The sequence below is a fragment of the Magnolia sinica genome, chromosome 5 (assembly GCF_029962835.1).
Source record: "Magnolia sinica isolate HGM2019 chromosome 5, MsV1, whole genome shotgun sequence".
NCBI lineage: Eukaryota > Viridiplantae > Streptophyta > Magnoliopsida > Magnoliales > Magnoliaceae > Magnolia > Magnolia sinica.
In genome coordinates this window covers 101,126,361-101,146,404 of record NC_080577.1, presented here as the reverse complement: position 1 = coordinate 101,146,404, position 20,044 = coordinate 101,126,361, and the positions used below count along the sequence as shown (strand labels likewise).

Below are 20,044 nucleotides of genomic sequence, written 5' to 3'. Positions count from 1 at the left end.
GTAAGATTGTTTAAGATGTGGGATGTCATTGATCTCATTGAGAAATTTCCATCGCCTTACAAACACTAGATACACCTATCTCTTTCGTTTCCAGAAGGGGAAGGCAGGCTCAACATTTCTAGCATCATGGAGAATATAACAATTTTGAATCTTGCAAGTTCCTCCTAAAAGTGGGACACCAAATCACATTATTCTCGACTTGCTGATACATCTTGTCCAACCTCCCTTCCCTGTTCAACCCAAATCACTAATAGATCCACAAATTCTATGCATAAAGGGTGGTCAGAGAACACCATGCATCCTTCTAAAATGTAATTGAATCCCCCTTGCCCTCTTTAAATCTAACAAAGCTGTAAGCAAATCTTTGCACTCAGGATACTTTCCGCTAAATGTGCGAATCATTTCTACAGAACACAGGGTTTGCATCTTATCCAATTTTTACTTTACTATATCTAGATGTGAACAACTTTTTCACCATATTTGCTTCCCCGCACCCAATCCTCCACCAGCATTTGCATACTATATAGATGTTCATAACTTTAATCGTCCTGATGCCTGGTCCCCTTGATTTTTGTGGCTTTCAAATGTTTTCCCAAGATACAAGATGCCTGATCCCCTTGATTTTTTGTGGCTTGCAAATGTTTTCCCAAGATACAAGATGAACATGATCTCCTTGAATTGTCTTGATCCTATTTCATACCTTTTCTGGGCAACACAACAAAGATAACCAGTAAATTGAAATGTTGGCGAATGCTGCTTTTGGTAAAACAATCTTTCCACCCATAGAGAACAATTTCCCTTGCCAAACTGCCATTTTTTTTGTGGGTTTTTTTTTTTTATATCTAAGATGGGATCCCAGACTGCCAAAGATGTTCTGCCCAAACAAATAGGAACACGTTGGTGCTTGATGGAAAACATAAATACCACACTCCTATTGTCAAGGTTGATGCCTGTTACTACACTTCGGTATCTTCATCCTGAGGCTAGAGACCACTTACGAGGACATCAAAATGTCTCGGAACAACAATGCTTCTTTAATTGCCCATTCTCAAATGATAATGTATCGTCAGCATGCAAAACAAGAGTGATAGCCACCTCCCCGCTAAATGCCCCCATGCCATGAATGAGATCTAGGCTTTGAGATTTAAATGTCATTTGAGATGAAGCTTTGCTTACAATGGTAAAAAGAAGGGATTATAATGGATCACCCTGATGTAAGCCATATTCCACTTTAAAGAATCCCATAGGGATCCATTAACAGGGATAGAACCAGGAGGAGGAGATACAAGCCTTAATCCAATGTTCACTGGAGGAAATAGATTAGGAATTACCAATTCACACTGTCATATGCTCGCTCCACATCAGCCTTGAACGAAGATCCCAAGCACTCATTTTTCCTGTTAAATCAACCATTTCATGTGCCATCCAAAATGCGTTTGCGTGGTGTTAAAAGTACTCTGATGGCCAAATATAACCACCTCGATAAGTGACTTTAATCTTGCTGTTAGCACCCGATAAATAATATTATAAACGCTTCCTATTAAGCTAATAGGATGGCAATCGGATGGACTCTCCTCACAAGCTTTCTTCAAAATAAGAGCAATAAAAGTCTCTCTGATTGGTTTTTCCGACCAATGGTTCTGATAGAATTGCCATGACGGCCAACAGATCATCTTCTACTTCCCAACATCTTTGATAGAAAATTAGAGTAAATTTGTCAGGGTTTGGGGCTTTGTCCGCAAACAAATCAAACACAACATCTCTACCTTCCTTCACGTCGAATGGTTTTTCAATTGATGCTGCTTGATTGGTTGAAATTGAGAGAAACTGAGCCTATTAAGTTGAGGATGCAAATGAAACTCTTCTGAAAAAGCAGAACGAAAATAATTGACACCATGAAAACGCCTTCCGAGTGCTTTGAATGATATCATCCTCCCTTCTTGGTTTGATGTTATTGTTCCTCCCTGATTAGCCACCTTATGAAAATACGTTGTGTTCTTGTTGCCCTATTCCAACCACTTTTCCCTACATCTTTGTTTCCAATACATTTCTTCCCCTCTATATTTGAAAGAGGAGAGATTCCTGTTAACCTCCTTTGCCTAAGATAGACCACCATTCTCATCATCATCATCTTCTTCTCTTTTTGAAAGATGAGGAATATCATGAGGCAAAAGCCAAAAGAAGAAAAGAGGCAAAGCAAACAACAAAAACCACAATCAGAGAAAGAAAACACTGGAGCTCTAAAGCTCAAAGCCCAGCCCATGTGGCAAGAGCCCAAAAAAAAAAGAAAACAGAAAAAAAAGAAGCCCAGCCCATAGGAAATCAAGGAGCCCACTCAATGAATTGAAAGACTATACAATGAACCCCCAAGATAAATCCTTTCTTATCATCAAAACAACGGTTATTTCTCTCTAACCAGACGACCCAAAGGGCAGCAAGTAAAACAAGTTTTCATCTTTTCTTTCCGAGCTTCCCTCCGCTCCCAATGTCTCAAGACTTAAGATGCCATTGATAGAATATGACACAACCTAGGAAACTTCCGTCTGTAGCAGGATTCTGTTCCACATGGCGGATGAGGAGCAGTGGAGAAGAAGGTGGTCCGCTGATTTTGTATTAGTGAGACAGAGGTGACAAATGTTCAGGAGAACAAGGCATCTCTTCTTAAGGTTGTCAATTGTGAGGATGTGAGTCCTGCCCACTAGCCAGGCAACAGCCGCCATCAGACCTGTACCACTAGGAGAAGCTTGATCTTTGGGAGGAGAGGATACCATCGAAAGATTTCACCGGGAATGCTCCGGTCATGCCTCCAAACAACTGTATCTGCTGCCCCGGGGCCAACCACGAAACCTTGCACACGAGAAAATAGTTTTGAAATCTCATTAAGCAATGCTTGTTTAGATCTATACACATTCCCGTAAGCTTCTAAATTCCAAGCTTTGGGTTTGACTTTCAAAGCTTTAAGCTTCGAACTGAATAAAAAGCAAGCATTATCGTTTGCCATAGGATCGTCCAAAATATCTTGTCTTCTTTAAGAAATCAATATGATCAAGCCATGTACTCTCAAAGTGAAAAGTTTTTGGGTTCCAGAACTAAAAACCACCATATTGGTTTATGGTCTAATATGTTTTAGGGAGAGCCCAAACATTTGCTTCCGGGAATGGGTATGGGTTTTGCCAAGCCCCTTATAGAAACCTAACAAACGTGTCCAAAAAGTCTTTTTAGTGGACTTAAAACTCTATGAAATCCCTCCTCCAGCCTCCTTTGCAATGGGCTCACTTGTATGCGTAGGATATCACTCGAAGACATGCCCATATGCCCTTAAAGGTTTAACTTAGAAGATAACATTTCACACGAGCCACATCTTCACATGTGAGTTCCACCCTCGCATGGGCCTCGGCTTTATACATGGCTGCCACGCAGGCTGCCTCTTCACTCGAGACTTCCTCAAGCGCTCCTTATCTTCACACGTGAGTGCTACCATCCTGGAAGTATTAATTTCAAAATTTTGAAAACCTGTAAATTCCTGATTATGATGACATGTCTCCTTCCCCTCCAGTCTCTCTCTGCTACCTATCCCAAAATTCTACCCTTCCCATTAAACCTCTGGAGGTGCAACTCTTTCTTCTTGCTCTGGGGCTTCCTTGTGACCCTCCCACGTTGGATTTCTATATAAAGAATTGCCGTGATCCTCCACTCTATTACCTTCTGCATTTGAATCACCTAATTGGGATTCCATAATGAGTCACACCGCGATGTTAGAGCCACTAGCCTCTATATGCACACCACTAATATCTTCTCTCCTTTTCTTTCTAATCTTAATCCTTGCTTTCTACAGTTCCCTTGATTCCTTCGTGTTTTGATCTATCTCAACCATCGAACCTACACTGACCACTATGGCCTACAAATAGGTTTAGTATCCAGAGTTTAAGTGGAAGATCCAAAACCTGCACCCACACCTGATGCCGAAGATAGACCAATCCTCTCATCTCGGTGTCAAGGCTATTTGAGCATCCCTAAAAACAACCGCCACAAATATCCTGTTGAAATGCTCTCCTTGCTAGAGGGATAACCACAAAGTGTAGTTTTCTAGGTTCTTGATAATGACATCTTCCAATATACTACATTTGTCTTTAAGCCATTTGTGCACCTCCACCGTTGACGGGTCCTTAGTAAGTGTGGCTTCTAGTCCCCATTCTAGAGCTCTCCAATAAAGTTTTTATAACCTCAGGGTAGACGCATGCCTCAACCCATATTTCAACTTTTCTTTCCACTCCCATACACCAGTCGTTAGGGCAGACTACCCATTCTGATCTTCCTTAGAGGGAAACGAGGTCTGCTTAAACTCCTTCCCCTTATGACATCTCTATAGGACCTTGATGGTTGACCCTTCTGAACCCTGGGGTTCGAAGCGTCTAAAGTTGGAGCTGTACCATGAGCATGACTTACCTCATTTGATCTCCCTCTTGAGACTTTACCGTTTGATTTCCTCATGGAGTTGATTACATTTGGACCATATTTAATAATCTCCTTTTAGAGAACATTTTGCCATTTAAATGACTCACAACATTAGATAACAACTCTAGACTCTCCATCTTCACAAAAGCAAAGCCCTTGATGATTGCCGAGTTCCTAGCCCTAGGGATAATCACCTCCTTTACACTCCCAGCCATCTCAGAAACATGCTGAAGATTTATCTTTTGACCATTTTCGGCAAATTTTCCATGAAGGTTGTAGGCAATGTTTTAAATATCGTTATCGCATAATGTATCACACCCTTGGGATACAGATACATATCAGTTATCGCATGGGGTATATCGGTTGTATTGCATAATGTATCGTTGTTGTTGAAAACATGGGAACATTAGGAAATTGGTTGAATTTTTCAAGGAAACTTCAACGATTGTTGAAAAAGACATCAATACACACTTAGAAATCAAAACATTACATAAAAAAAGTGCACATAATAGGGGTTTCCTTTGTATGGGGTCCTAATACATGCACTGTCCAACTGAACTAATGCAAGTATATTTAAAGTCTATTCATATAATTTATAAACGTAAGAAGACATGTATGGAAGCACAAGCAATACATTCAAAAGCAAAAGAAAAATCACTAGATCATGTTACATGTTTGATTTTGTGTTTGGATACAAAGATTGCAACTGATTTGCAAAAAATTGAGAAAATTTGATTTTTCCCAATTTTCCGCAACTTGCCTCATCTCCCCTAAATCTCGAAATCGAAGCTCCAAATCCATGATTTTTAATGGAAAACATGAAGAATCATGGATTTGTAACCATTTGATATTAATTTAACGTGATTTACAGCAAAAAGAAAAAGGATAAAAAATCGAAAATGCTCACCAGATCGAATAGGTGGTATATATTGACACTACCTATGCATTTCGTATCGCATAGGTGGGATACAAGATATATCGTGGGATATATCGGCCAATATTGTCGATATTTAAAACACTGGTTGTAGGCAGCTCCATGAGCGGTCTCCCTTTTTCTCAATCCCCTCCCTGATATTCATCTTTCCTGTGACCTTCCACCGAATCCACTCCCGGGATTCCATATTCTTCACGCTTACCACACACTACTGATTCGATCCAAGACTGCCTTCTGTCTCTCAAGTCTCGAACCCCGCTCTCCTTCCAATTCTCTAGATCCCCTTCTACCTCACGAGCTCCTGCCTTGCTGATCCTCCTTGCCTCAGTGGGAGATGTTCCCTTTTCTTCTTTATATATTTATCTATGGTCTATAATTTTTGTCCATTTGTAATGCTAGTTTGTTCCTTCACAAAATTGATGCATCTTCTTATGGGATAATAGGCGGCATGGGTTGCGGGCCAGTATGCTGACATCAACTTTTCAGACCAAAACAACTTTCGCAAAGCGTTACACAGTGTTGTTTCTGGGTTACAAGATTCAGAGCTTCCAGTACGTGTCGATTCGGTCTTTGCCTTACGCTCGTTTGTTGAAGCTTGTAAAGGTTTGTTTTTATGTACTATGTGCTTACCTTGTCATTACCCTTTTTGTGAATCCTTTGATGTACAAAGAATCCTATTCCTTCTTGCAGATTTAGATGAAATTCGTCCTATTCTTCCTCAATTGCTGGATGGTACGTTATTACAACTTTTTTTCTTTTCCAGCACCAGTACTTGTCTTTGATGCGAATTTGTTTTATACATATTTTTGCGATGTGTTGCAGAGTTCTTTAAACTCATGAATGAGGTTGAGAATGAGGACCTTGTTTTCACTCTTGAGTCTATTGTAGACAAGTTTGGTGAAGAGATGGCACCTTATGCTCTTGGGTTGTGTCAGAATTTGGTAATTCACTTCTGTAATTGTAGGCTAAATGTAACTGGTTACTCAATATTTATTTTACTAGTTCTGTTCTTAGTTGATCTGTCCCTTTTCTGCTTTTAGGCTTTTGCATTTTGGAAGTTTATGGATACCTCTGAAGCTGATGATGAGTCAGAAGATCCTGGTGCTCTGGCTGCTGTTGGTTGTTTGCGTGCCATAAGCACAATTCTTGAATCTGTGAGCCGGATTCCCCATCTTTTTATACAAATCGAGCCCATTTTATTGCCTATAATGAGAAGGATGTTAACTACAGATGGACAAGGTATATATGCTACTCTGAGATCTTATTTCCGTTTATGTAGTTCTCGAATTGTCTACGCTCTTTTACTTCTTGAATTGTTTCGTTGTTCACATCATTTACCAAAACTTGACTTGGTTGTTAATGTTTTAATGTTTATTTTGCCGAACCAAGAGCAATCCTTACTTACCTTGTGATAGCTGCAGACTTGTGTTCATAGTCTGTGCATTTACACTAGGATTAGCATCCAATAGTTGGTTCTAGTGGAATGGGGCAGCTTCCTTGTTCTTCTTTTCTTTTCTTCAAGTTTTATCGTGGTTTTAATTTAAGAGCATTGTTACTTGCTAATGCCTATCTATTTAAAATTCATCTGCTATTTTTTATCAGTTCAAAAATTACTTGCTATTTTATCAAATTGTCTATGTAGTCGCGATTATTAGTATGGCTTTAGTCCTGTATGCTAGTTGGTTGGGGCTATTGAGCTTGGGATGCTTGGAAGTACCTCACTGATTTGTACTGTATCTGTTTAGGATGCCTGCTATCGTGAAGACTTGTCATTTTATTTTTTTTTAAATTTTAAATTTTAAAATTTAAATTTTTTGAGGATTAATAGAAAATTTTATAGAAGGCCCACTTGCGAACGCGATGCGAGAAAAAAAAAGAAAAGAAGAAGAAGGCAAAGGAATTACATCCCAAGAACTGTTTTTACAAGATCAGTATCAACATTCAGCTGGGGTAACCACTCCAAAACAGAGACTTTAATGTACCGCAGAACGGCGTTGAAAGTCCCTGACGAATCCCTAAACCACCGTCTATTCCGCTCACCCCAAATGGTCCACCGAATAGCTGGAAGAATCAAGTTCCAGATCGGCCTAATCTTCTTGCTAACCCCACTCCATTCCAGGCCCAAAGAAGTTCCAGGGCTGACTGAGGCATGATCCATGCCATTTCAAAAATGGACAAAAAGGGGTCCCATACGTGGGTACTGAAAGGGCAAGAAATAAAAAGATGATCAACAGTTTCTGCATCTCACTCACATATACAACACATGTTAGGGATAGGCATACCCCGCCTCTAAAGATTTTCAATGGTCAGTACCTTTTTCCTTCCAACCAGCCATGCAAATGCAACCACCTGGGTGGAGCTCCATAATACCAAAATTGATAAGCATGCCCCCCCAATGTAGGAGGTATCCACACATAGATGCTTGTAAAGGGATGAGACGGCAAATCTTCCCGAACTGCGGAAGGACCATACCAGGGAGTCATCACCACCTGGGGGGGTATAACAAGCTGAAGCCGGATCAAAAGGGATTGAATCTCCTCAAACTCGCTATCTGTGAGGGACCTTCTACAAGGGGGCATCCAACAAACCGGCGACCCTGAAATGGAGAGGCAATCTGCAACTTTAAGATCTTCCAACCTCGTGATACTTGCCAGACTAGGGAAAGCTATATGCAAGGGTTCTTCTCTATGCCAAATATCCTTCCAAAACTCAACTCTTGCACCATCATCTAACACAAAAGAGACCCCTTCCCAAAATTTCCTTCTTAACGCCGTTATAGATCTCCAAATGTGAGAAGACCTATATAGAGTTCAAGGATTTCGGAAAAAGCTTAATTTCGAAAAAATCCAGGTTCAAAAATTTTAATCCTTAGATCTTACCAATCTGGATACATACCATAAATGCGGTATTGTGCATCAATATATTGTCCTTCAATCATATCAAGTACATCCCAATCTTAGAAAAAAAAGCTTCTAATTCAGTAATTCTATATCAGAGAATTGTCGCATAGATTGCTTCACCACAAAACAAAGTCGCATGTTGTTTAATTGTTATATAACTGTGCATCCACTAATTGGGGCTTGCTACATGAACCCTATTCTGCCATTCCTTGAAATGCCAGATTGTCAAGATTCGTCATAGAAGTTGTAGCCAATGTTTGATGCCTGGTGCCAACCTGACACAACCCTCCTCTATCCCGGGATTGGGACCAACAATGAGAGTGCAAAACTCCCACATGCATTATTTATGTATGTATAGTTGAACAATATAGTCTCTATGCTTGTCGTATTTGTTTTGATGAATTTTTAGCTCATATTTGGTGTTTGTTATTCATTTCCGTTCTTATATTATGATATTGGTTTGTTTGATCCTTAGCTGCACAATCCTTCAAACTAGGGGCTGATCTCACTAAGAATCACAATTCGGATTCCACTGCTCCTGTTTGCTAACTGTTATACTTCAAAACATTTTGAAATAGACACTCCCCCATGCCTGTACCTGAATCTGTTGCTGCTGTGGTTACGATTCATGCAACTATGTTCTAATCCTTAGAATGCGCTTCATTTCACATTTTGAGAGATTCTTGCATTTCTTTCGATGTTTATTAAGATTGTGTCAGATGGTTTAAAACTGGCCCCTTGTCTTTTGCAGAGATTTTTGAGGAAGTTTTGGACATTGTTTCATATATGACATTTTCTTCTCCGACAATTTCTTTGGAGATGTGGAATCTTTGGCCCTTGATGATGGAAGCATTGGCAGAATGGGCTATAGATTTCTTTGAAAGTATGTGTGCATTTGTACATGCTTTGATCTAATTTTTTAAGTTAATCGTCTCATTATTCATAATCTTTATAGAGATACTAGCAGCATTTTCTTTCTGAAGCTTGAAAAGATTCACTTAGCATAATGCTGTGGCGTTTTCAACTATCTTTTCCTATTCGTCCTATGGTACCTTGGTCTGCATGCTTCTTCTCAGCGTTTCAAGTCGAAAAATACCTGTTACTGACTGTATACTGCAAAATGGCAGTGGAAAATGTTTCAGAAGAGCCATGTGAAGAATGTGCGGAAAATCTCGATGTTTTTAAGCATGGTTCTTCTGGTGTTTTCTCACACTATAGTTTTTAAAGGTAATTGATTATTCAATTTAGGTTAATAAGCAAAGATGTAAGCTGAGCACCTGTCAAGGATTCCCAGCATTTTGCCTTAAATGTTTGATTTTTGATGGAGGAATCTTCTACCTAAGTCTCTACTGTTGGACTGGAACCCTCGCTCTAGAATCTTATTGCTCCTGCCACCAACTACGGCAATCTTGATTCTGCCATGATCACTTGAAATTGATCCACTTTTTTGTTCATTTGCAGCTGATGCCATTTTCAAATCTCAATGTTAATATTTTAAACCAAATTTTAAATAGGTTACATTATGTTTACTAAGTATATCGTTCTACTTGACTGGTTCCTTGGTTCTTCATTGTAAATTTCAAAATCTGCCATTCGCCGGGTCTCAAATCTGTTCCATTTGAATGGGTAAAGTCATACAATGAGTTGCCAGACCCTTCATGAGATGTCTGAGGAGATGGGAATTTCATCCCTCACAGCTGTGTGCGCCAGCATCATTGAACAACATGACTTAAAAGTGTAGGGGGTGGCATTCTCTACAAATCAAGAACGCCATTCCTGGAAGTTCAACAGACTAATTATGTTCCATTCTTCACATTAAAATTGCACCATTTGGTGTCCTTTGATTGAGATTTTTAATCCTTGTACCTGGTAGTTGAGGCCCACCTCTGTCTAGGAGATTGAGATTACATGTTTACCTTCTTTCTTCCTAATAAATTAGGTTCACTTGATGATGAATGTTTGGTTTGGTATGTAAATCTGTTTTCATTCACATTTGTGATGATATAGTTGGAGCTTATTCACTTCAGAAAAGTACTTCTCTGGACCTGGTGGATGCCTATGTATAGCTGTTTCTCTTTCCTTTTCAATTGAGTGCTGAAAATTGTTTGTTATACTTTTCCTTTTGTCTCATAGGATTCATGTTCTAGATACATGTGTGGTATATAAAGGCATCCTTGTTGCAATCTTCTGTAGAAACATATTCCAAATACTCTTTGTATAAGCTTCCTTCAGCGTGCTTGCAAGTTTTACTAACATACTTTCTTGTAGATATTCTGGTACCACTGTACAATTACATATCCAGGAGTACTACACATTTCCTCACATGCAAAGATCCGGACTACCAGCAAAGCCTTTGGCATATGCTGTCATCTGTGAGTAATCGAAAATTTGGTATTTGTCATTAAAATTCTTGTCAATTTCTGTGGTCATAACTTTAAGGTAAGGCTAGAAAAGGGTATGGGACCATTACAGTGTTTTATCTCACTATTATTTGAAAAGGAACATGAGAGTTAGTTGTCATTTTGACTACTATGGGTTGTTTATGTTGATATAGAATATGTGTGGTTCTTCTGATATGCAGATTATGGCGGATAAAAATATGGAGGACCATGATATTGAGCCTGCTCCTAAGCTTATTGAAGTTGTGTTTCAAAATTGCAAAGGTCAGGTGGATCAATGGGTTGAGCCATATCTTAGAATCACAGTTGATCGGTTGCAGCGGACAGAGAGACCATACTTAAAATGCCTCCTTGTACTAGTGGTGAGTTGCCTCTGCCATTCTACGTTGCCTTTAAAGGCCGTTTGGATGGAAGTAAATGGAGATAAATGGGTGGAATTGGGAGTAAATGGTATTTGAAGTGTCTTTGGATGGAAGTAAATGCATGTAAATGAAATGAGAGTAAATGTGTATGTAAATGAAATCTTCTCCACGAGAGAGGGTTTGGAATTAAATGGGATGAAATGCCTATTTGAGCTCCCTTGGAGAGTTGCATGTGTAAACAAAGGTGCCGCTATGCACGTCCACCATACATGTGTGATGTGTCACATTAATGATACTCCAAAACAAAGAAAATATTGGCTATATCACTAAAATCACACACAAAAAATAAAATAAAATGATCCTAACTGTTCAAAGGATGGCTATCTAAATGGATGGTTAAAAAATGTTGGCAAGTTTGCGGCCTACCCGAGACTCGAAATTTCCTCATTTTTGGCTAAAGTATATATTTCAATGGGCTTATTTTTTTTCGAGAGATGACAAAATTTTATTAAAAAAGCTCGCAAAAACGAGCAAAGTTGGGATTGCAATGTATATATTTCAATGTGCTTATTACGATCCTTCTATTAAATATCACATATGTTCACTAAGTTGGGATATTCAAGCTGATTTGGGATATCACATATATTCCTGTGAATATTTTGAAAAATTCAAGTGCATTCCAAATCCTCCCATATACTCCCATCCAAACAAAATATTTTGGTTTCAAATGCATTTCATTTTCTCCCATCCAAACACAACTTTGTATGCCATTTACTCTTTATTCATTTACCTCCAAATCCATTTCCCATTTACTTCCATTTAGAAGCTCCCAATCGAGCCCTTAAGGCATTCATGTTTTTGTTTCTCTGTTTCTCAAGCAGTTCCTTTTCAAACAATTCTGGCTTTACCTGTCTATGGGCAAATTGGTAGGTTGGAGGGTTGCATATTTAATACTGCTATAGAAGTTTAAAAACATCGAGTTCTTTTTCTTCCATTTTGTATTTGTTTAGTAAAGAAAAATTCAGAACTGTGTACCTTTAGCAGGGGTTGCTTCTCTTGGTTTTGATAGAAATATGTAAGAAATTGGATAGGCAATTGTAGTGTTTAAGCAATTCATTTTCTGGATACCTTGGACTTGGATATTGTTGGCTGGACTTCCAACTATTTTACCATATTTAGAAACTAATGGGAACGTATAACCAAAAATGAAAAGATTGAATTGAATCGTGATGCACATGTGGGCATGTTTTCTGCCTAATAAGATGTTCATGCTGAACTTACGTTTTGATTTTACTACAAATTCACACCATATTACCGGTTATTTGTACTATTTCTGTCTAGAGCCTTGGTTGGGGTCATGTGACAGTTTGTTGTTTATGTTTTGCAAGATCTTTATGAATTGGCTTTTTGAAGGCTACAAGTGGCACTAAAAGATGTGATTATTGAAGATATCGCAGTTTGAGCAGAGGGCGGTTTTGAGTTCGATTTTTTTTAAAAGGTTGGCTAAACTTTTATTACGGCATGCGAAGACAACAACAAATAACAAAAGGGAGGGGTGCTTAGATATAATCCCTGTCTTCAAACAAGATTTGGAGACCCCCCTCTAGGAACCCGTAAAATCGTCTTTTTTACAACCCTTAAAATGTGAAATCCCCAGAGCCTAAGATATAACGCTGTCCTTAGTCTTTTGAGATATCACCAGGGTGTCCCATATCGGTTATGTATCCGCCGCAACGGCCGATACGTAACGGTAACGATGGGGTCCGTTACGCGATACGGGGTCGAAACGGGCACCCCCCCCCCCCCCCAACATTTTGTGACTGTTACGGCTATAACGGCCCCGTAATGACTGTTACGGGCCTAAAGGAAATAAGGAAAAAAAAAGAATTTTTTTTTTTCTTTCCTTCTTCTTCTTCTTCTTCTTCTTCCTCTTCTAGGGCTACGACTGCGGCCCTGCTGCGGCTGCGGTTGCGGCCCCCCCTCTCGTTTTCTCCTTCTTCTTCTTCTTCTTCTCGGGCTGCGGCCGCGGTCGCGGCCCCCCCTCTCGTTTTCTCCTTCTTCTTCTCGGGCTGCGGCTGCAGCTCTTATTTTCCCCTTCTCTCTCGTTTTCTCTTTCTTTCCCTCTCCTTTTCTTCTTCTCTCTCCATTTCCCTTTCTTTCTCACTCATTTTTTCTTTTTCCCTCTCATTTCTCTCTCCCTCTCTCTCGGTCTCGGTCGGGAAAAGAATGGAAGCGGATTGGCTGGTGTACCACACACCAGCTATATCGCTGCTGTAGGTACATGTCGTGCGAAGACGAGCATTGACGCTCCTCGAGCTCCGAGTTGTACGAACAGTTTAAAGGAAATCAAAGTTACATGGGCCCCACTGTGATGTATTTATTATATCTACACCGTTCATCTATTTTTAGAGTTCATTTTAGAACATTAACCAAAAAATGAATCATATCCAAAGATCATCTGGACCACACCAAAAATAGTTGCGGAGATAATGATTTTCACCGTTAAACAATTTGTAGGGCCCACCATAACGTTTATTTTACATCCAATCTATTCATAAGGTCAAAAATACCTAAATGAAGAGGGAAATTTTTTTCCATATTGATCCAAAACTTCTGTGACCCCAAAAAGGGTTTCAATGGTAGACGTTCAATCCCCCACTGCTTTTTGCAGTGTGGTCCACTTGATAATTAGATCTGTATTATTTTTCGTGTCAAGCCTTAAGATGAGCTCGTCAAATGAATGGATGATTTAGATATAACACATACCTCATGATCAGACCCACAGGACTTGCTGACGTCAAATGAATGGACTGCGTATGCAACACGCTTTTATCGGACGGGTTAATAAAAGGCACACATGCCACATGGGCCCCACCATGATGTATGTATTTTATCCATGCCGTCCATCCATTTTGCCACATCATTTTAGGTCATGATCCAAAAAATTAGTAAGATCCAAATCTCAGGTGGACCACAGCATGGGAAACAGTGGTTATAGAATGCTCACCGTAAAAAAATTCTTAGGGTCCACTGTAATATTTATTTTCCATCTAACTTGTTAATTGGGTCACATTGACGTGGATGAAGGGAAAACACACATGTCAGCTTGATCTAAAACTTTTGTAGCCCCCAAAATTTTCTTAATGGTGGACGTTTAATTATTATTGTTTCTTATGGTGCGGTCCACTTGAGCTTTGGATCTGCCTCATTTTTGGGCTCATGCCCTAAAATTATTTGTCAAAATGGATGGACGGTGTGGATATAACACATTCATCACGGGTGGGGCCCAAAGAACTTTGACACTCGTGTGCTACACTTCACGGGCCCTTAAAAAATTGTACACGAGACATGTATTAACTTCAATTTACCAATTAAATTATGGACTATAATTACTAACTCACAATGCCAAAATCAAATTGTTTGAATAGTTTTAATTGTTAATTTGTGGATGCTTATTTTTTAAAATAGGGCCTTTTGATTTTTTTCATGATTCACTATCCAATAAATGTCCACCAATTCATAAGTGGGATAATGCCAATAAATTACATGAATTTGAGGTTGATTTGGGGCATGTATTGGTCCTCCAAGTAGCCCCAAATTGGCAACGACATCTACCTAAATTTAATTTCATTTTTTAAAAAAACTATTGGGAGAAATGATATCAAATTGTTGAGTATATAAATTAGATATGTAGAATATTAAATATATGAATTTTGTAGTCAAATTCAGGTTATCTGGTTTATAAATTCATCAGGCAGTCCGATACAACTTCTCACCGAAGAGTGGACCGTTACACTACCATAAACATGTTCCAATTTATAAATGAATGCATATTTGGAATGCTTAGAATATTTCGGATTTAATCCATATTTTTTCATATTTTTTTGGCAAAAATTTTTTTTTGCACCGTTACGGGCCGTTACACCCTCGTATCGCCGTTACACCCCCGTATCCGTATCGGTATCGGAGGGCATCGTTACGCCAACCAATACCAATACGGGATACCTTGGATATCACTTCATATGGTTTGGACTCACTATTAAAAGTCATGTTGTTAAATTCCTTCCACAATGACCATAGCACTGCAAGAATATGTGCTATTGGTCTTCATTTTGCCCCAAGCCCTGTAGTTCCAAGCTTGGACATTCCCGTCAATCTTGATAGGCATAGGCTAACTCAAGCAAAAGAGAGCCGAGATGCACCTCCGTATTGCAGAAGCTAAGTAATAATGGATGAATATGTGATTCACCGATTCTGCATTGCTGAGGCACATGATGCAACCGTTTGTAACCAGTATCTTTCTTCGGCAGATATTTTTCAATGGTTAGAATGTTATTGATTGCAACGACCCACCACTCTTGGGTGGCCAGGGTGGACCATAGTGTTATTAAACAGGCTACCTGACCATCCTCACCACTTCTCTTGAGCACTTGGCAAAAAGACTTGAGCATAAAGTTCCCTGAGGGATTGTATTCCAAGAACTACCTGTCAATTCTTTGAGTGGATGCAAAGAGATTTTGAGTGCCATCATCCAGACTAAAAGTTCTCGACTTCCTCATACCTGAGGTTTCGATGAAAGCAAAGAAGGAAAAACTGCCATGTCTCCCACTCAATTGAAGCATTGTGAGATGGTTGCCCCTTGATTGTAGATGCTATATACACTAGCATACATTTGACTAAGCAGCCTGCTTCTGCACTGTGGTTCTTCCCAAAACCTGATATGGTTGCCATCTCCTACTGTATATGTACCAGAGTGACCAACATGATCCTACTCCTTCTGAACTGCTTATTTGAGGAAGTAATGTACCACATACTGCTTCCTGTATCATGTACTGGACTGAACTGGGATCCTGGTAATCTTGCTTAATATACTTTGGCAATCTTCATGTGCATGATAATAGATGTGATATCGTGGTTGATGAAGAAGGCAAGGCTTGATGTTCGTTAGTTGCCATTTCTTTGTGAACTTAAAATGGATGTAAATAGCCTTTGGAGCGTCTATCAAGAAAATATATTTCATTCCTTTTCTTTGCATAAAGAACAAAATGTATTTTTATTTTGCAGATTGCTGATGCGCTTTACTATAATGCATCTTTGACATTTAGAGTATTGCAAAAGCTTGGGGTTGCAACAGAAGTTTTTAATCTCTGGTTTCAGATGTTGCAACAAGTGAAAGAGAGTGGCATCCATGTGAATTTTAGAAGGTGGTTCTATGCTTTTGATATAGTTTTCTCATATCGTGGAAGGTTTTTACCATGGCTCTAAGTTCCTTCAATGGTTGCAGGGAACATGATAAAAAAGTCTGCTGCTTGGGATTGACTTCACTTCTTACACTTCCGGCAGACCAGTTACCGACTGAAGCCATGGAACGCGTGTTTAGAGCAATACTTGAACTGCTTGTTGCTTACAAGGATCAAGTTGCAGGTGGTAGCAGCTTTTCTTTTGTTTGTTTTCTTCTCCTTTTGCTGATTTAGGCTGCATTTGGAAATCACTTTATTTATTTATTGTTGAAAAGGTGGGAGCCACCTGAAATGAATGGATGGGAAAAAGAGCTTGTACAATGTACATCTAAGAGGGCAGGGAAAGAACCATACCTGCTCAAAAAGCTATACAAGACCGAATGAACCAACTTTCATACATCTGATGGCTCTAAATTATGCAGTCACTACACCGAATTACAAGGAAGAAAACCATCACACTCTAAAATTCCCAATCCCCGATCTATCCACCCTTACTTTTCCTTTCACTTCCCTCGGGAGCTTGCTAAATGATCAAAAGATTACTCTAGGCACCCCTGCACAACCTTTTTTGGCTAACCAGTCCGCCACCTCATTACTTCCTTATAAATATGGTCAGCTTTGGAATTCAAAGCTTCAAGCAACCTAGAGATTTCCTTCCACCACCTCCTCATGAACCACAGCCCAGGAGATCCCGAGAAGAATCCCATTCACAATCACCCGAGAGTCGCTTTCCACCTCTAGCTCGTTGAGCCCCAAGTAATAGCAAATCTTAGGGTCATCGTGCAAAGCATGTACCTCTGCTACGGTATCGGATGAGACTCCATACAAATGATGAAAAGCAAAAAACCACTCTTCCCTTATCATCTTGACAATAGCCACCTCTGCCACACATTCTGGGGTTATCTCTGGAATAGCCATCGAAATTAAGTTTCAAAAGGCCTGACGGCAGGAGAGTCCATCTAGTGGGAAAGTACCTGAGTGGGAATTTTGCTCAATATTCATTGCACTCATTGGTTTGGAAGGCCTCTAGTTTGGAAAACGTGGGAAGCGCAATCAACCGTGGGTTGAATGAACTTTTTCCATCAAGGTAGTTCAAAATGGAATTTAGCTCCACATAGTCCATGGCCATTTCATTGAATGGCCATTTTGCACAATTGGCATTTAGTAGTTCGAGTTGATGTTGAATGATCTTAGGACTGAATAGGAGAGAGAGAGAGAGAGAGAGAGAGAGAGAGAGAGAGAGAGAGAGAGTGTCTTGTATGTATTATGTCCCCAACCCTAACACTCTTTTATTATAATGTTATAGCACAAATACATTTTATTATAATGTTATAGCACAAATACAGAGAGAGAGAGTCATGAAGAAAAAGTGTCTGGTATGTATTATGTCCCCAACCCTAACACTCTTTTATTATAATGTTATAGCACAAATACATAAAGTGTCTTTGGAGTAGGTGTTTTAGTGCCATTTCAACAATTAGTGGATCAAATGGTCCCCAAATCCATTCCAAACCTCGACAAAACCCTCATGACGGATTGAGGCAGGGTAAGAACCCAACACCCTCGGGGTTTTTGAAAATGCAAGAAGGCGAAAAGCGGAAAGGGAAATCAGTAGTAACCGGACAGGATGAGGAAGAAGGCGATTCGAGGAAAGGAAAATCAGTTGAAATCAGTAAGGAGGAGGAAGGCGAATGGAGGCAAGTACCCTGCATGAAAGGAAATGGCCAGAGACAGAAGGAAAATCGAAGAGGGAAATACGTCTCCTTCCCTACATTGTATGTGAAAGGATATCTAGAGGGTTGGGTCCCAATCAACCTCTCCAGATTCTTTGGACGGGCGGGTGCTGTGATAGATGTGGTGATGCCAAGAGACAACCACTGGCTGCTATAGGGGTTTCGCTCTGGTAAGGATGAGCAGCGAAGAGGAGCTAGCAAGGGCAGTGGAGGTGCTCCACGGTGAAAGTTTCGGGGGAAGGAAGATGTTGGTCCAACGGGCGCGTTTTGGCCCTACTCCAGGAAAATCTCCCCCTTCCACTGCAACAGATTAGGTGCTCTTTAAGAGTCGATCTTCAGATGTCCATCGTACGAAAGCGGACCTTTCTTACAGAGAGGTCCTTCTCAACTCCTCTCGAGCATCATCGTCCTTACAGCCCCAAACTTTGAAGACTGACAGACACAGACAAGATCCTATCATAGCAAAGCCAAAACGTTGAGGTAGAAAAGTGCTCCCCGACCAATATTTGAATCTCTCAAGATCGTCTCGAGAGGTCTAAGCATAATCTTCAGAAAACGCTCGTTATAACTACGAAGGAAGGCGCCTCTATCTCTCAGGTGCGTAGGTGGATAGCCAACTGTTGCGGCATCCAAGCTGGAAAATACTCGATTAGACGCATCAGATACAATGAGCTGCGGATCAATGCTACTCCTGGTCTGAACCTGGACATCTTCCTGATCGCAGGCATCCTCCACACAGACGGTCCGGTATCTAAGATCCAGAAATGGGAAGAGTTTTCGATATTTGGCAAAGAAAATGTCTGGATCCTCATCTGGGGGATTCCTTTGGAGCTCTGGTTTGACGAATTTTTCATCGAAGCTACGTCACTCCTGGGACATCTTCTCGAGCTGGACCCAAAAACTAAGATTGGCGAAGAGATGGCCGTGATTAGAGCTCGTATCTGAAGAAGCAAAGGGGATCCTCTGCCTACTCAAATCCGAGTCTTGGTGGAAGATCGCGAGATAATGCTGCCCGTTCAGCTAGAGGCTAACGGTGAGCTGTATCCCAGATGGGGGAACCTCTGGCGAACGAAGGAATCCGCCCATGAGGAATTTCAGAGATCGGCTGGTGAAGAAGGATCAAACGCTCAATGCTCCCACGGAGCACAGAACAATTCCCACCATACCCCAGCACTGCCTTATCAAGTGGACGGTTCAGATCGCCATCATTGCGGGACGTGTGTCGACCATCCTGCAGCGGGCGTTGTAGATCCTCATTTGCGATTGACACGTGGCGATCATCTTTCAAAGGACGATACAGATCCTTCTTGGAGAGCAATGCGTGGCGACCATCCAGTAGCAGGCGACATTGATCTCCAGCAGTGATTGACACGTGGCGAGCATCCAACCGCGACCGATGATCAGTTCCCCCTGCGAGCGACACGTACCCCTCCACATGCTGCTAGTCATTATTCGGGCGGTTCTTCTCAGCTGGAGATCGCGATACGCGTCCCCTCGATTGCAAAGCTCTCCCTTTCTATGCCTCGGTGGGCGACGCGTGTCCCCTCGCCTGCCATTCCCTCTCTCTCTCTCTCTCTGCCTCGGGGAGAGATGTCTGCAGCGCCATACTTCTCGAGGCTGTAACAATTTCGAGACGTCTTCGTGGACGGAGGAGACGATGACACGTCATCAAGCTCTTTACTCGAGTTCGGGTGATGCAGAATACCCTCGAATCCGTCAATCGCGGATACCATGTGGCAACCTCAGCTTTGCTGCTGGTGGCTCGGTCGAGACACGTGCCAGCCTCTCCCATTTAATATCAGCTTCGTGCGGTCCAAGCCTAAGGGATGGAGGCTCGGAATACCGCAACCCATCCATTCCCAAACCAATTTCCCAAGTCGAGCCTCATCCCACTCCTCTCCCAACCCAAACCCATCTCTCCCCTCGACCTTTCACCCATACAGCCAACCCAGAAGACCAACTCCCCACAGATATCTCCTCCCACCCCCTTACCGATCCCATTTCCCTACCCTGTTTGGGGA

General features: G+C 40.8%; 1 protein-coding gene across 5 annotated transcripts in view; it reads left to right on the top strand.

Moving 5' to 3' along the window:
• LOC131246445 (importin beta-like SAD2) overlaps window positions 1–20,044 on the top strand; it is a 57,219-nt gene that overhangs the window by 25,593 nt on the left and 11,582 nt on the right. For 3 of the 5 annotated variants that reach the window (XM_058246586.1, XM_058246587.1, XM_058246588.1), the window contains 9 exons: window positions 5,833–5,992; window positions 6,080–6,121; window positions 6,212–6,330; window positions 6,430–6,628; window positions 9,041–9,172; window positions 10,558–10,661; window positions 10,871–11,050; window positions 16,115–16,254; window positions 16,335–16,474. In XM_058246586.1, the coding sequence (XP_058102569.1) occupies window positions 5,833–5,992; window positions 6,080–6,121; window positions 6,212–6,330; window positions 6,430–6,628; window positions 9,041–9,172; window positions 10,558–10,661; window positions 10,871–11,050; window positions 16,115–16,254; window positions 16,335–16,474 (1,216 nt within the window). The remainder of the gene's footprint in view (window positions 1–5,832; window positions 5,993–6,079; window positions 6,122–6,211; window positions 6,331–6,429; window positions 6,629–9,040; window positions 9,173–10,557; window positions 10,662–10,870; window positions 11,051–16,114; window positions 16,255–16,334; window positions 16,475–20,044) is intronic. The other 2 variants (XM_058246590.1, XM_058246589.1) reach the window with 2 other exon arrangements.